General features: G+C 36.2%; 1 protein-coding gene across 1 annotated transcript in view; it reads left to right on the top strand.

Moving 5' to 3' along the window:
* Nucleotides 1–12855, top strand: part of GOPC (golgi associated PDZ and coiled-coil motif containing) — a 28191-nt gene that overhangs the window by 6045 nt on the left and 9291 nt on the right. The window contains 1 exon segment of the mRNA XM_042815555.1: nt 7861–8025. Coding sequence (XP_042671489.1) covers nt 7861–8025 — 165 coding nt within the window.

The raw sequence follows: 12855 nt of genomic DNA, 5'->3' as shown, positions 1-12855 counted from the left end.
ACATTTAGAAGGTGCTTTAAAATGTTGTTATGTTATCAATTGTTTAATTGTTGGGAGTTGCCAACGCTACCTCCATACTTACACTAAATTCAAGGGAAAATCTTTTTTTTTTCCCATGTGCGTGGTGTTGGCTTTCATATTTGTTTAGGAAGTTTATAGCTATAAGTTTTGTTGTTAGCATTCTTACTAGCCATATGAGAAAAAGCTTTTAGTTAGTTTTAAGTTGATGTCACATGTCCTGTTTTGGGGTCCTGAAAATAATGAAATGAACAATTTCATTACAAAATTTGCAAATTCAGCCTCTTGAAATAATTTGAGACAAGCTACTCATTTTTGTCATTGATAAGAGGTAAGCATTATGTGCTTTTGTTGCAGTCAGTGGTTTTTTTTTTGATCATCCAGGATTACGATTCCAAGGTGTGTGATTTATTCAGAAACATGTATTTTGTACAGTGCTGTCACTTCGGCTTTGCAAAGAGCACAGTGAAGTGAATAAGGCTGTGTGCTGGGTCATGGTTTCTATTTTGAACAAGTCCTACAAACTTTGTAGAGTTGTGAGAAGTCGCAGTAAGCGTTGCTCAGTCTGAAGAAAGAAGCAGATAAGTCAGGGCCGAGGGAGCGGTGGAATAGTCCTGCCCTTTGGGGAGCTGTGGCCTAAGTGTGGTTCAGTGAAGAAGAGACACAGATGGTATACTGCACAATTATTGTTTTTTTTTTTCCCAGCTATCAGAGAAGCATAATACTTTGCTTGATAATATCTTTGGCTGATGCCAAAGTCCAGCGGTTCGCAAGAAAACTTGTTGGTATGTTGGCCGTCCATTTCCTAAATGCGTTCCCCATCTCTGCTGCTGCCAGACCTCCTCATGTTGTGTCTGCATCTGCCTGTGTTTGGGCAACAAGCTGCAGTGGTTGCATGTCAGCTCTTGAAAAATTGTTTTCTGTCCCACAGTTGTGTAATATTCTGGAATACTTGGAAATAATGATTTCACTGTTTGTAAAATATGATCAGTTTTTTAACCTATTTTTGCCTCTATGCAACATTTTTCTCTTATTTAAAAAAAAAAAAAAAAAAAAAAAAGCCCCCAAAGAATGTGAGCACTATTTCTTGATATTCGTGTTGGTTTTTTTTGTGCATATACTGAAGCAGAATGCAAAGAGTAGGTGCAGTGTTTGCTTCCTGATCCTGATCAGGAGCAAATGTTTAAACACATGAATATATTTGTTGGTAAACTTTCTGTAGCCTTGTATAAACAAATGAGCACACATTGAAAAAATAAAAGTACCTCATAGGCTTTATCTGTCTGTGAATTTTGGTTTGTTCCCACAGCAAGATCCACTGACAGGGACCTTTCTCATAACCTTAACTCTTGTCAAAGTTGCACACACAAGGTGTTTTATCAATAACAGAATCAATGGAACTAGTGAAATCTCACTTCTGACTCATTTGTCAGGAAAGGTGTTTGTTTTTGTTTTTTTTTCTAATGCAAATAGGGAGCACCCTCCTGACTCACTAAGACCATCCAATTTGATCACCCCTGTTTCTCTCCTGTGATGTTTCTACACCATGGCATTCTTTGCCTTTCTGTCCATGCATGGTTTTGTTTGGTAGCTTGGAGCAGAGTCAGGCAGCTCGGTTTGCAGCTTTAACCTGTAATGAGCCTGTTTGAAACTCGAACAGCAATTCAACTCAAATCAGCAGGGAAGGAAAGTGAAATGGAGAGATTCAGTGATACAGATAAAATGGTTGCCTTGTGTAGGGAGCTAACACAGAAATGATCCTGGTTTTTGTCTTTCTTTTTGCTAGACCTTCGATTAAAGACAAATTAAAAAAATCTTTAAAGAATATTTGTTACATTGAAGACATTTAATGACTGCTTGGCTTATGGCTTTTACTCACTGGCAATATTACTACAGTGGAAGTTTTTTTATTGTACTTAGCTTTCCTTTGCTGGAAATTTGTGTTTTCTAATGTGTCTGTAATGCCTCATCATTTGTACAATACTTAAAATGTTCTTAATGTAAGCTAGAAATTGAGATACTGAAAAGTGTGTCATTACAAGCCTCAAAAATCACTTGCTACAATTCAATGTAGAGAGAATTAAGGTTTTTTTGTTTTTTTCTATTTGTTGGGGTGAGTGATGCCATTGCTTTGCGCAAATAACATTCGGACCTGTAAGCTTGTTTCCAATTCAGCTATGCTTTGGTTTTAGTTCTCATGTCTGGGCAATGGCCAAGTATGGTTTTTTCATATCCATTAAATCAAATGCAACTGTTACTTATTCTGCTCAGAAAGTGAAAGACCTTTTCCCAAAACTAAAATCATTACTTGGTTTCTTCTGTCAGCTCTCTGCTTGCCCCCCTCTGCAACTGCTTTCCCTTTCAGAAGTGAGAGGCAGGTTGCTTCTTGTTAATGTGATATTAATTGCCATCATCCCACTATCCACGATTTTGTAATTCTGGGCTTGCTCCCTCTGAAGCTTTGGGTCTAGGAGCCCACAATATTGCCATCTTCTGATTCCTCATTCAAGCTCTGCTGATGGTGAAAGCTGGTAACTTGTGGTTTTAGTATGCCATCCGTGTGCTTCCTGTTGTGCCCTTCTATACACAAATGTTTCTGTACTTCCTTTTCATGTTACATTTATTCATTGTTTCCTTCCTATATTTACTTTGTATGTTGTCCAGGGCAAAGTCCACCCTTCTATTCTTTTATGTTCAGAAGTTTGCATTGCTCTTTGAGTACAGTTCTGAGATGTTACAGAAATAAAGATAAGATTTTGGGTTAATTATTCAAACACTTTCTGTTTTTTTGGTTTTTTTTTTGAAAGTGCAAGTAGATATACGTATTTTTCTTTTCTGACCAACATCTGAAGAAATTACAAAGTATGGTATGAAATAATGAGATCTCAGTGATATTTATTTGATTTTTAAGACTGTCCTCTCCCTCCAAATGAAAAATGCCAGGTAAGACATAAACAACTCAATGACTGCAAATGCAGGTAAATGCATTTAAAATGAGTGATTATATTGATAGCAACATATGGGCCTATAACTTGTAGCTACTTGAAGAAGAAATGTGAACTGCTAAAGAAGGTCATTATGTATGTTTTGTTGAGAGGTTTGTTTTTGTTTTGTGTTGTTTTTGTTTTAATTTTTGCAGTAATACTTTTGAATGATCTGTGGAATAAGTACTTGTTTGTTACTTAGGGCTATGATTTATTTCATTTCCTATGGGGGAAAAAAAAGTCGTTTATAAATTCTTGAGTGATTTTCCTTTATACCCGGTTTCAGTTTTCATAGGTGTAAGATCTCAGTGAGATACAAATCATGATTATAATCTGTGCACTTTAGATCATTTGGAAGACAAATATGGACTGCTGTACTGTTTAATTAATTTGACCAAAATCTGCAGTTTACTTGAATCACAAACTTATCTCTTAGAGTTTAAAGGTAGATTGATTACATGCCAGTGCAAAGGTAACGTGAAGCAATTGCTCTTTCTGTAATAGCACGTGTTTTCTGGTACTTGGAGCTAGAGCAAAACGAAACAAAAACACATGGATTTACCTTTAATTTTTAATAGTGAGGAGAAAAAGGTAAGAAACCACAGAGTAGGTTTTGTGCAGCTGACAATTGTAATCAGTGTAAATGAGTGAAACAGCGAATACAAAGAAATTAGCAGGCACTTCTCTGATACACTGATTGAGAAATCAGTGATTGTGCTTGAGGACAGTGCTTCAAGTCTTTTCCATACTGACTCAGCTTATGTAACTTCTCAGCGCTTTTGGTTAGAAGTCATTACTGAGCTGATACATTTATGGATCTCTGAACATTTCAGAAAACTACTATCTATTGTTCACAGACAAAAGTAATGGGAAAAGTGAAGCATTGAAGCAAATGGCCTGATTCCCTTTCATAGAGAAGAAACTTAAATGTTTTCTAATTGATTTTGGTAAGTTTTGGCTTGTATTTTAAGGCCTAAAACCAGGCACTTCCCATTGCCATTGGCACTTAATTCCAGTTTTGAATCTTGGTGTAGGAAGAGTACAGGAGGACTTCATCAAGTCAGAGACAGAAATGAAAATATCCCAAAAACCACCGACCTTCCAACACCCTTGAGAATAAAAGGGTAGAAGAGTTGTGCCAGTACAGCGTCTTTTGTGTCCAGTTCTCTTCTCACTGCGCTGCAGTGCTGTAAGAAGATTTCCCTGATGGAATCATGCTTCCCTGAGCTGCAGTTCAGTCCTGCTGCTGGCTGTAGGTTGCTTAGTGTATGGACTCACAAATGAGTTAGCAGAGAAACTGAAGTGTTATTCTGCTTATAAATCAATACAATACTGTGTAACACTTGCTAATCAGCACAGTTGTATACCATGTTAAATAAAGAGGATTTTGTGCCTCAGTGGAAGAGGATGAATGATCTGATATTTCCTGCCCATGAATATGAGCAGTTACTGTGATTTTTGAAACTTTGTTTGCTGCAGATTAATTCTTCTTCTCTGTTTGTCCTCTCCTTTAGTACTGGTGGGTCTCAAAAGGAAGGACGTCTTCTGCCTTTGCATGACCTGTGACAGTGGTGTTATAATGGTTTTGTTGTTTATATTTTTGGAATATATTTACTATTTATATTCATTCTATTGGATTAGTAGTAGAGGACTCCAGCATCTCTTCTAGTTAAAATGGGAATAAAGTTTAACATTTTATATGTAATATTAGAAATGTAGTAATTTTGCTCAATCAATTCAAAGACTTGTAAGTTTTTGAGCTTTTGAATTAAATTACATATGATTCTTGCTTCTGTCTTGGGACCTTCTAACAGTTAAAGCATATAGTCTTGAAAAACATGTAGCATTTTAGAACATATAAAAATAATTCCCATGTAACAAATTTTGTGTCTTCAAGTTAACTTGTTGTGCATTACAGTGACACCACATTTATTAACTGTTAGGGGTACGTACTTTGTAGGCATGGTCATACAGAAGATTAATGATGATACATCATCTTTGCTATGTTGTTTTTTGTTGTTGTTATTTTTGTGTGTTTTAAATGAAAATAATGTGCTTTCTGTCTATGACTACATATTCACATTTAGGTTATCTTATATTGCTAGCTTTGTGGAAACACTCTGGTTTAAAGCTGTGTAATGTTAACATTAGAGGAAGAGCTGTGTTTGCTCCCCCAGTGTCAATCTAGAAATATTTTAACAATAAAAGCAGTTATTCTGTTAATAATGCAGATAGAAAATGAACAGCTAGGTAGTTTTTAGAACTTATCAAACGTGTTTTAGTGATAATCCTTAGTTATGGATTAAGGGTTTTATATAAATATGATGTAGCTACAGCTTCTAATGGTATTTTGGGGGTGTAAAATGACTGTAACTATAATTTAGTTCTGCTGGATTCATATGTCAAGCAAAGTAAATATTTGAAAGTTGAAAGGAATGTCCTTCTGTTCAAAAGCCTTTTTCTCCCATTTCCTTTTCTGACTGATTCAGCAAGTTAGAGGATGTAAGGATGTCAAACAGACAGCCTTCCCTTCAACCTCTGTCCATTACTGTTAACGAGTGAAAGTTTCTGTTCTCTCTTTACTGACTTCTCCTAAATGCTCCTAACCATGAAGCTAAATGGTCTCCTGTAGGTGTGTGTTACTTTTGCCCCCAGCTGGCTTCTCAGCAAGTGCTAGAGCAGCCACCAGTGACCTGCTCTATGTGCAGTGCATTTATAGGTATATTGGGATGTCTGCGTGGAGATGCATGACATCTCACCTTCAGTGGCCTTGTTGGAGAGCGCATCTGAAAAGTTGCCAATAAAAGGATTGGTGCAGATGCCTGTGCAGCTTAAGTTTATCCTCGTTTTGCTTGTGCAGGTTGAAACACAATCTTTGTAGGGTCTGATATTGTGCTCCTGTGCAGTACCGCAGCCTCATGCAGTGAGTGGTGCTCTCAGAATGCGTGTCTGCATCTGTGATTCTTGTGTTCCTTGCTTCATTTTCTGCCTCTGACTCCTCTCCTGTTTTACTGAGCATCTTGCAAAAGTTAATATATGGAACTGCTGGTTTTCCAGTGGGCTTTCCTTTATAACGTAAACTGAGGGAAGTGAGGATTAAAAACCAGTGGTAGCAAGAGTCATACTGAAGGCCTTTGTCATGGTTTATGATTTCGGTATTCCACGTAGTGGAATCATGTAGTGCATTGGGAGTTAAAGAGTTGGTGCTCCAGGTGCAGGCACCTGTCCTGGAAGAGAAGAGTTACTACATTCCCCAGAAGACTGTTTGCTATTCTGTTACCATTTCTGCTCAGGGGGAGCAGATAAAGGCCTTGGTGGGTCACCTGGCACTCCCTTTTCCAAATCTCACTGTGGAAGGCAATTTCTGCTTTAGAATTCTGTGAAGGTTTACAAATTATTCAGGTTTCTTGTCGTTCCAAAGGTTAGAAAGTGAAAGTGTGTGCAGTCAGTTTCTTCAACATGAATTGAATGCTAACCTGATCTGTAGGGGCTCCATGGAAGTGGTCAGAGATATTATATAATAGATATAGATATAAAAGAGCTATTGAGCTCTTCTGGACAGTTCACTCAGAAGGCAGCAGAGCTCATTGGCAGGGTTTCTCCCACCCTTTTGTCCCTGAGACACTGGGTAAGGCAGAATAGCCAGGGACGTTGTTCTTCATAGCAGTGAGCTGGAGGTTGACTTGACCTGTCTCATCAAGCTGCTGTGTAATTGAAGTGTTCTTGAATCACCTCTGGAAGAGCCTACTTATGTCTGGTAATTATGCTGGAAGCTTAAGGGGGCTGTCCATCTAAATTAGATACCTTAATTAGACCCAGTAAGTACTGATATTCATATCCTTTCTGCTTTTTAAAACTGATACGGACCTTTTAAAGCAGCCTAAGGTAATTGGATGGGAAGAGTGTTGACTTGGTATTCAATGTGAATTTGAACATCAGGATAGTGTTATTAAATATCTAAAATACTTTGCATTCATGTGAGATCTTTTTTTAAGAATTGGTGACTTTTCCATTTTGCTTTTAAGTTCCAGATTTTTGGAAGTAAAAATAGAATCTGAATTTACCTTTAAAGTACAAAACATGATCAAAATTCTCCCCTGGCATCTGCTGTGTTTTCATGGGTAGGTAATAGCTTTAAAGCTTGTAAAAATTGAGGTTATCTTATAAAAATCTACTTGAACTTATGGATAGCAGGTAGCCTGGTAAAAATGTATATTTGTTCTGTTATTCCTGTTATTAACATTTCAAAAATTTTCTTTTTTTTCATGTTAGAGTTCATGACTGTGATTTTCTACAAACATTTTAGGGACATATTAACTCATGGCTTCTGGTTTGCCTACTTGATTGGCTGTTTCAGTTAAGTTGTTGATAGTAGATCTGTTGTGAATTGGGTTCTTTGATTTTAGCACTGCTTTAATAATTCCATTAATATATTGGTCAATATATATATATTTTTTTCTGGTAAGATGTAGTTGTATTAAAGTATGAATAGTGCTTTGATGCATGTTGCTATGATTGTAAATCCTATTGTAGTTTTAAATGACAGAATTCTGTGTCAAAGTGGACATCAGCATCAGATGTCGTGGCCTCTGTCAGAAAAATCCAGCTCCTGTTATTTTCACAAGTGCAGTGGTTTAATGCTTGATCTGTGGATGATGGATGCAGTAGAAAATGCAGAGGAAAAAAGCCTGCAAATGATGGAGTGCTTGTGAAGGGCTACAGAGGAACGCATGACAGCATGTACTGTTATTTGTATTATGGCATTTAGCTGTAAAATGTGCCAGCAAAAGATATATTCGTGTGTGTCAGTTCTGATATTATCATTTCTCTAATTACTACAATGGTTTTTATCTTCCAGGCACAGTTAGTTGATCTGAAGTCTGAACTGACAGAAACCCAGGCAGAGAAAGCAGTATTGGAAAAGGAAGTCCATGATCAGCTTTTGCAGCTTCATGCTGTCCAACTTCAGCTACATGCCAAAACTGGTCAGAATGTGGATTCGGGGGCTATTAAGGCAAAGCTGGTGAGTACAGTGGCTTGAATGGAGGATTGTACTTTCCCCTTTCCTGTCTGCAGCTCTTCCTCGTGAGTTATGAATAAGCTGATTATAAATTTTCATGCTAAAGATGTTGGAGAGAGTTCACTTTTTTTCTTTTTAAAATAAGATTTATTGGTAGTGTATAGGAACCATTAAAAATAATAAGTAAGAATGTAAGTCAGTTTTACGTAGAACTTTTCTGAGCAGTTTATTAAAGCAAAGTAAGAAAATATTGTGATGAATTACAATGCTTTTATGGCAGCAGAAGTAGTGAAAGCTTCCAATGTAAAAACACAACCAAATCTTCACATGTTATAAAACAGTCTAGAAGTAAAAATCTGTTCTTGATGTAGCAAGAATATAAGAGTAGGAATGGGATTGTTTTGCCATAGGAGGAGATGGCAGATGATGTCACAGTCCTCTCTGTTGTACTTTTCCTTTTAGAATGCTGTAGATGCTCTCCATTGTTATATTCCACATACTGTCATAAAAAGACCAATAGACAACTGATAATTTTGTGAAATATGGATTTGAGAAACTTAGACCTTTAAAATGTATACCAGAAGATAATAGTAATTTAACTGTGGAACTTGTTAGCATTGACTGATATCCAGAGTATAGTATGCCTTGTTACTATCTGCAGCAAAGATTCATACTCTAATACTGATACTTTTAAAATCAGGAAGTGGTGTAATGCTGACTAGGTTCTGATTTCTAACTCTTTGCATAATTCAAAGATTACCATCTAGCTGTTTTTGAAACTGCTTCACAAGTTCCTTCCAAATAGCAAGTCTCACCATCTGTGAAATGTTAAAATAGTCTCTGCTATTTTGTCCTGTTAATTAATGTAAAATAAAACACAGCAATAGGCTCTCAGGCCATCTAGGCTGTTCTCTAAATAAGACTATCCCAAATTCTTTCGGTTTCACATCCAAAGGGTGTAAGTGAATTACAGCTGTATTCTTACATCTACATATTTGCATGCTCAGTATAAAGAATAATATTTTCTGCATTATCCACACATAATTTAGTCTGTATTGAATTATAGCTATAGCTAAAGGTTTTTTAGAGCCATTATTAACTGGACATGTAAATAAGAGTTAGTTAAATACCACCCACATATTCTAAGTGTTAGGCTTCAGGTTTACATGAAGCAAAGTGATTAGCCAACCAATTTTTAGCACAGGATTTTCATTCCTAAATTTTATTAGTGAGACTTAACTGCTGAGTGATGCAGTCATACTTCTAATGTGTTTCTTTCTCCTTACTTTGTTAGAAGCAATTTCTAAAGATATATTAAATCTCCATGCAAGTGACCTCAGCCTGTTTCAGGCAGCTAACAATAAGTACATTTTTTTTCTTGTATTGCTTCAGATTTTATCCATGTTGAAGTTGAATTTGCTAACAGTCTAGGCTGATATTCTCTCCTTTATTTACTCGTAGCTCCTTTTTTTATAGACTTGAGGGCTAATCTTTTGAGGTTTTTTTACTTTGCCTTCAGGGATTTTATAGTTTCAGTGGAGAGAAGCCCACTTTTAAACTCTTGTAGATACAGAAAACTGTGAAGTTTCATATAGCTTGAGCAAGCAAAATTGAACTTTCTTAAATGACAGTAAAAATGAAAAGTCCGAGTTTTAGGTAAATAAAAACTGTCATGCTGACCTTCTGGCAGTTAGAAGTCTCTGTGCCAAAGAGAGACTGTGTCAACAGTGTGTGTGGTGTGAGAATAAACTGCTTTTGTAGCAGTTAATTTTGCTGCTTTCTTTATTAATTGTAACCGCTCTTCTTTTGTATGTAGATTCTTCATATAAATATGGGCACTATAAGCTGTAGCTTTTAGGGGTGATGTGTTTGCTTAGTCTAAGCATGATAACGTTTTTAGTATGAGAATGGAGTTGCATAATAGATTTATTTTCTTGTGCGTAACAATTTTTTTTTTGTTGTTATCTCTCACCATCCTGTAAGTCACTATTGTAAAATGCCTTTCGTTATGCCTTCTGAAATGAAAAAATCCACTGTCAGTATCAAGTACCGTATTATAGAAGACATATTTTTCTGTGATATGTTCAGAAAACTGCCATGTAGCTTATTTACCTATCAGTTAAATGGCTTCTTAAATGTCAGAACAGACAGGAAGTAAATTACCTTCTTCTGCTTTTTCCTCTCAAGTATTACAGTGCTTTTCATGTTATTGTGCTGTTCTTTATAGTTCTTGGTATTTTAGGAGAAAGTATTGTTTTCAATACTATAATAAGGTTAGGGTGTTTTTAATGATAATCACAATGAAATACCAAAATTGCTACTAAAAGCAATTACAGCAGTTTGGTTTTTAGAAATTCCCTGTAATAAAATGTACCTGCTGGTAAATTTCTTTTGAAATAGGTCTTTTACTTTAATGCACTTTCTTAAAGCTCCAATTACCTGTTTCTCTAATTACGTAACTCTTTTCTTCTGTCTTAAGTCTGTCCTTTCTGTGGATGAATTGGTAAGTATACTGATTGCTCCCTCCCCTTTTTTTAAATGATTAAGTGCTTTTGTTTTGTGTGACAACTTGTATATGTTGGCCTCAGAAACTGGCAAGGCAGATCTGTCTTGTTCCATCTTCCTGTCACTTGGCAAAGTGCTGCGTGAAGAACTTTATTTGCATTTTTAGTTCGTCTGATAGAAAATTCTGATAGTTCTTCCTTATTTTCTCTTTTTTCAGTTCTTTTTATGGGTGTGATTTAATGTATGTCGTGTACTTACCTGTTTAACAGCCTGTGGGTAGATTCTCCTTTTCAGTCTTTCCCAGTGATAGAGTTGAGAATTTTCAAACAGCTTTTCCACTTTTATTACACTGTATACCTCAACCTCAATATCATTGCTCCTTTTTTGGTTTTTTTTTTTTTTTTTGGAAAGCCACTGGTCATCTGATAGCTGTAAGCTTTGATTCTCAACATGGCAGTTGTGTTTTTGCTTTCTTACTTGTTGTATTAGCAGCAGAAAATACAGTTCTTTATATTTACTAAAATTCTGTAATGCTATGAGCACCAGAAAGCAAGAAACATGATTCTTTAACATGCTCATTAAAAAAAAAATACATATTTGGAGTCTTTTATCACATTACACAGCAGTTGCTCAGGGCAAGACTTATCCTTTCAGTACATCCTCTGTGATTCTGTACTGCAGACCTTCAGCTTTTCTTCGTATAGTGATCAATTGAAAAGAGTCCAGTGGCTTCTGGGTCACAGAGCAGCAGTCACAGTAATGGAGAAAATAGGAAGAAAACTGGGATTACGTTGTTCCTCCTATTTTAAATACACCATTTAAAATGCATAATTAAAAGTTATTCCACATAGGAAAATAACAGATGATTTTCTTTTAAATTCAATTTAGATAATGAATCAAATTCAGAAAAAAACTCTGTTTTTAAACTGACTACTTTATGATATCTAATGAGGAAGTGCTGTGTATAAGTGCTGTACCTTCATATGCCTGCTTCAAATTCTAGTCCTTTCTCAAATTTTCAAGTGAAAGGAGTCCTAAAAGAGAATGCTTACACCGACAGTGGGCCTGTACTGTTCCTGCACCTGGATGCAGTCTTGGCAATATGTATATAACTAAAATAAATGCTAGCTGCAGGCAGACTCTCCAGTTAATGTAAAATGAATATTGTGTCTGAACTGCAACATTTCTTACAGCTGAAGTATGTATCAGATGCAACACAGTGTTTTGGCACCCTTGAATTTCTGTAATTGCCTTCCAGCTGCTGGCAGTAGACATATATTAAAATAGCCCAGAACCATCATTACAGCAGAGAGAACTGGAATAGTTGTAGAAACTAGTGTTCTTCAAATGTAGATTAGCCAGAATTCTTGATTTATGAGTGTATTCTGCAGGTCATAAAAAGGGTTGTTGGAAAGTAATTGGAGTCATCTCACAAGACAACTCCAAACCCAAGACAGAGACCAGATGTGTCTGTGTGGCAGGTTTTGTAATGTATGTATCAAGTCAAACCAGATGTGAAGCTGGATCAGTGTAAGAATTACTGTGCTTGCAAGAATCTCTGTTTCACACTTTCTGAGCAGTGTGCTAGGCAGTTCTTGGCCAATACATAGAGATGTGTAATGTATCTAGTTAGATGAATTGAGTACAGGTGTTTAACAGATGAAAGAGAAATAGAGTCCACCAAATCCACAGTTGTCTTTCTAGCAAAGGGCTACAAATGCTTACATTCATGTTGTGAAAATACCTCTTTTTGGTTTCTATGTAGCAACCTGGCTTAATTGTTCAAAATGTATTAATACAACCCTTATGTGTTGTTTTGTTATCCACGCTTGGAATAATGAAAAAATACATTCACCATTTCTTAAAAGATTTGTCTTGCCAGTTCTGTAAAATTTTGTTTCTGTCCTGTTGCTTCTTTAGTAGCACCTCATGGTTTTATTTGTTTAGTAGTGTAGTTGATACAAGTAAATGCATTTTAGTGAATTTAGTTCTTATTGCTTTTTTCAGTTGGCAAGCATAATTAAAATGGAACAGTAATAAATCCTCTGTGTCTGCTGTTTTCGTGGTTTGCTGTTTGCTGAGTTTGTTCTCGCTGCTTTGTAAAAGAGATATAAAACAAGATACAAGAGATACAAGCAATCAAATGAACTCCTGTAGCTGATGTAGTAGGATAATGAGTTGAGTTGAGTGTGCTAATTCCTTTTAGTTCCAGTGATCTGGGTTTTAGAAAAGATACTGGCTATGCGTTATCTGTATGTTATGGTGGAGCACTATGGAAGTAATTCTTATTTCCGTAATTCTTTTCTCATGAGGAGGGGAAAGGTAGTG

Source organism: Centrocercus urophasianus, unplaced genomic scaffold (assembly GCF_019232065.1).
Source record: "Centrocercus urophasianus isolate 14NV4802_14NV808 unplaced genomic scaffold, USGS_Curo_1.0 seq_10, whole genome shotgun sequence".
NCBI lineage: Eukaryota > Metazoa > Chordata > Aves > Galliformes > Phasianidae > Centrocercus > Centrocercus urophasianus.
This window is presented reverse-complemented; position numbering and strand designations above follow the sequence as displayed.